Consider the following 3,814-nt stretch of genomic DNA (forward strand, 5'->3'; position numbering starts at 1 on the left):
GCCTGTTGTTGGATATGGCCATGTACTGGATGAGCTTCAGGCCAAGTTAGATAGAGGCAGAGCCTTGAGCCATTGCACTTCTTCCAGAGTCCACACCGTATGGTGCTACCAAAGTACTTGGATAAAATAATAAGTTCCTCTAGTTGAACATGCACAATAGGGTCTTTGTTCTCAGACTGCCATATAGACATACCTTCAGGGATACCAGCCCTTGTATTTGACACCTCCATCACCTGCCTACATCCTTAAATGTACTCACACTCTATGCTAATTGATAGGTAGGTGATCATTATCATAAAATTATGAAATCTTACATTTCAAAGGGGTTTTTCATCCTAAAAAATAAGGCCGCAGAGGCTTAAAATAAGGACCTATACTTATTTCACCAACTTCCAAATCTGACATTTTTACGCTGTCCAGGTCCCTGCTGGTTCTCACTTCTTGCCCTTGTATAAACAGAGGGGACTAGTAGGGGACCCAGGCAACCTTAAAATACAAGCAGTGGAGCATAGGTGAGGTGAGTATATCATCTGAGTACTGGACAGGCTTATATTATCTGCCATCTTTATGGGAATTTCCTAGTCCAGAAGACCACTGCCAGGGTGTTTTACATCATCTCGACCGTGAAATGAAACCACTTTGCAAATATGATTGTTGCAAAAATGCTGTGTTTTACAGTACCTGCAAAGTGGAAGGGATTCTGGCTATTCCCATCTAGAGATGAGTGAACACTGTTCGGATCAGCCGATCCGAACAGCACGCTCCCATAGAAATGAATGGAAGCACCTGTGACGCTGACTTTGCCGGCGGCCGGCCGGCGTCACAGGTGCTTCCATTCATTTCTATGGGAGCGTGCTGTTCGGATCGGTTGATCCGAACAGTGTTCACTCATCTCTATTCCCATCCACACATTGCAGAAAAAAAATCTGCTTCTGAAAAGCTGCGTTTCCAAAAACGCCTGCGTTTTTGAATATCGCAGCATGTGAATTATACTTACAGAAATGCTGGCGTTTTTCATATAGGTATAATAAAGGAAAAAAGTCTGCAGAGGAAAACTCAGTGAAAACGCAGGAAAACTGCTGCGGAAAAGCATAATTTTTTTTAATGCAGAGTTTTTCATTGCAGTTTCACAATGTTGAACCTTAGCTTAGGCTGAGGCCCCATGTTGTGGAAGCGCAGCTTTTATTGTTGCAGATTTTGCTGCGTTTTTTTTTAGCCAAATCCAGGAGTGGACTGAGCAGAAGGTAAAATATAGGAACTTCTTATATATTTCCCATTCCTTTTGCAGCCACTTATGGCTTTGGCTAAAAAAAAAACGCAGCAAAATCTGCAACAAAAAAGCTGTCTTTCCGCAATGTGGGGCCTTAGCCTTAAAGGGATTTTCAGCCCCAAATTGATTCAAGAAGATATGTCCTCAATATAGATCATCAGTTCTAGTAGCCTCAGGTGCTGGAAGCTGCTAGTGGATAAAGAGAACCTGTAGCCCTGCCCCTATTTCAGTAATAGGATGGGCACTGCAGTTCCCTAGTATCACCACAATCCAGTGGATGGAGCTGTAGCGCCACTGTTATTAATTGAATAGGAGCAGACTGCACAGTCTCCCTGTCCACTAGCAGCTTCCAGCACAGAGAGGTTTCTGCCAGAACAGCTGATCTGTGCGGGTCCAGGTGTCTGATCTCCTTTAATCAATAAATCTATCCTTTGTCTGCTGCGCCAATACAGATCTACGTCTCCATGGTAGCAGACTACAAGCAAACCCAAAGTCTAATCCTGCAATAATGTTTAGCCTTTAATATGACATTGTATATATCTACGACTGTAAATGGAACTTGTCATAGTGACACACTCTCATAATGGGAAAATTCTTATTAGTTTTGTTTACAGGTTAATTTGTACATTTATAGTAAATATTTTGTGAAGTATTTAAAAGGGATTAACAGACTAAATAATTAATAAGCTTTAATAAATCTTAAGATTTATTAAGATCAAATAAAGATTTTTTTCGGGTCTGAAAGCGTGGCCCCTGGCTGGTCGGCTATTCGAAAAGGCTGCAGAGTCTGTATGAGCACGACAGCCTCTTCAGTACATACCAAGCATAGTATCATACATTTGTACAGCATCTGTGCTTGGTATTGCAACTGTGCCCTTTTATTTGGATGGGACTGAGCTGCGTTCAGGCCATGTGTGAAAGATGGCCTATGAAGCCGATCTGTAGGGGTTGGGCCCAGGTATTGTATCCACATGGATCTTCAATGCCATGTAATCTGCAGGCAGCATATTATAGAGCAGGATATGCTGAGCGGATTGATATAGAGATTTGTGGGACAAAATTCAGTGCAACCTGTCATTTATCCATTGACATCTTTGCTCTCTCCATGTTGGAATGTCATGGAGGCGGTCCTATCCATGACTGAGTATGATTGTGCTTGGAAATAGCTGGCAATCACTGATAGCTCCGCCTCCTTGACATTTTAATATGGAGAGAGAGCAGAGATTTCAAGTGGTAAATGTCAGGTTATACTGAATCATGTCCCACAAGCCGCCTATACATCAATCCGCTCAGCTCCTCCTGCTCTATAACATGCTGTCTGCAGAATACTCCGCATTTCCATGTGACCGGTTCCCTTTAATATGGCAGCTCAGTATAATACGCAGAATATAAAACTGATAGTAATCTCATCCCTGGCTCATGTCACATTCAGAATGACAATACAGTTTTTCCTTTCTGTCCCAGGTTGGGTGTTTGGCGAACGTTTGCACGACCAAGAGAGGGGCTGGTTCCCCAGCACAGTGACAGAAGAAATACTGAACAAGGACATCAGGACGCAGAACCTAAAGGAGTGCTTCAGGGTGCACAAATCTGATGAGGGCAGTCAGAACAAGGACCGGCGGAAGATGGGGAGCAGAACGCGGCAGTGACCCCTGGAGATGACATGGGGCAGCATGCTCTGGGATGGGGAAAGAAGCAGTGTGTCTGTGACGCGATGCAAATATTCTATATAAATATATGTATATTATCTACAAATGTGTGTTACTCTTGTACAGACACCCTTCCAATAACGCAATAGGACAGAGGAGGCTTAGGATTGGAAGCAAGGACACATCATGCGCACAAAGATAAGCACACACAAAAATATTCATGAACAGATTATATATTGGGTTTATACCTTGTATATTAGTAATTAGTAATGTATTAAGACAGCTTTACCTAAACTGTGGTACTACAACTCCCATCAACCTGCGCTGGAAGCTGTAAGGAGCTGGCGGCCGCTGACTACAGAAGCCTGTCTTATGACAAGTAATAAAAATGCCTGTGGAATCTTCTGTACTATACGTATATATAAATTTATACATATACATCCTTCTACTGAAGGGTAAGGCCCATGTAAAGAAATTGTCTTTTAGACATCATTTATGTCTGAGAATATGTCTCAGCCCTGCGACGTATGCATAAGAAGTCTCCTTACATAGGAGGAGATGACACATATAACGGCTCTAGGCTCTAAGAAGTGTCTACATGTCACACGATGACACAACATAATACATTGTGCGGGGAAATATTCTGCTTTTGTGTACATGGTGCACTTTCACATGTTACATAGGTCCCTCTATATTATTTTTCAGTATTACATATCTGCAGGTGCTGACTGTATTTCCTATATTTCCCAGTTATGTTTCTATGTTGCTGTGAGCATTTCTTGATCATGTCTTTATATTGGCGGTCATGCGGTGTGCTTCAATGGTGGTATTTTGGGGGGTGGGTGGGGGATTGTGTTGATCCCATATTGTGGCTTGTGCATAACATGTTTAGGTT

General features: G+C 42.4%; 1 protein-coding gene across 2 annotated transcripts in view; it reads left to right on the top strand.

Annotated features, from left to right (window-relative positions):
* The window catches only part of NGEF (neuronal guanine nucleotide exchange factor), a 123,182-nt gene extending 119,858 nt beyond the window's left edge, over positions 1-3,324 (top strand). For both annotated transcript variants that reach the window (XM_075268921.1, XM_075268922.1), the window contains one exon: positions 2,735-3,324. In XM_075268921.1, coding sequence (XP_075125022.1) covers positions 2,735-2,919 — 185 coding nt within the window. In that variant the 3' untranslated portion in view covers positions 2,920-3,324. The remainder of the gene's footprint in view (positions 1-2,734) is intronic.
* The last annotated feature ends 490 nt before the right edge of the window (positions 3,325-3,814 follow it).

This window comes from Leptodactylus fuscus, chromosome 3 (assembly GCF_031893055.1).
Source record: "Leptodactylus fuscus isolate aLepFus1 chromosome 3, aLepFus1.hap2, whole genome shotgun sequence".
NCBI lineage: Eukaryota > Metazoa > Chordata > Amphibia > Anura > Leptodactylidae > Leptodactylus > Leptodactylus fuscus.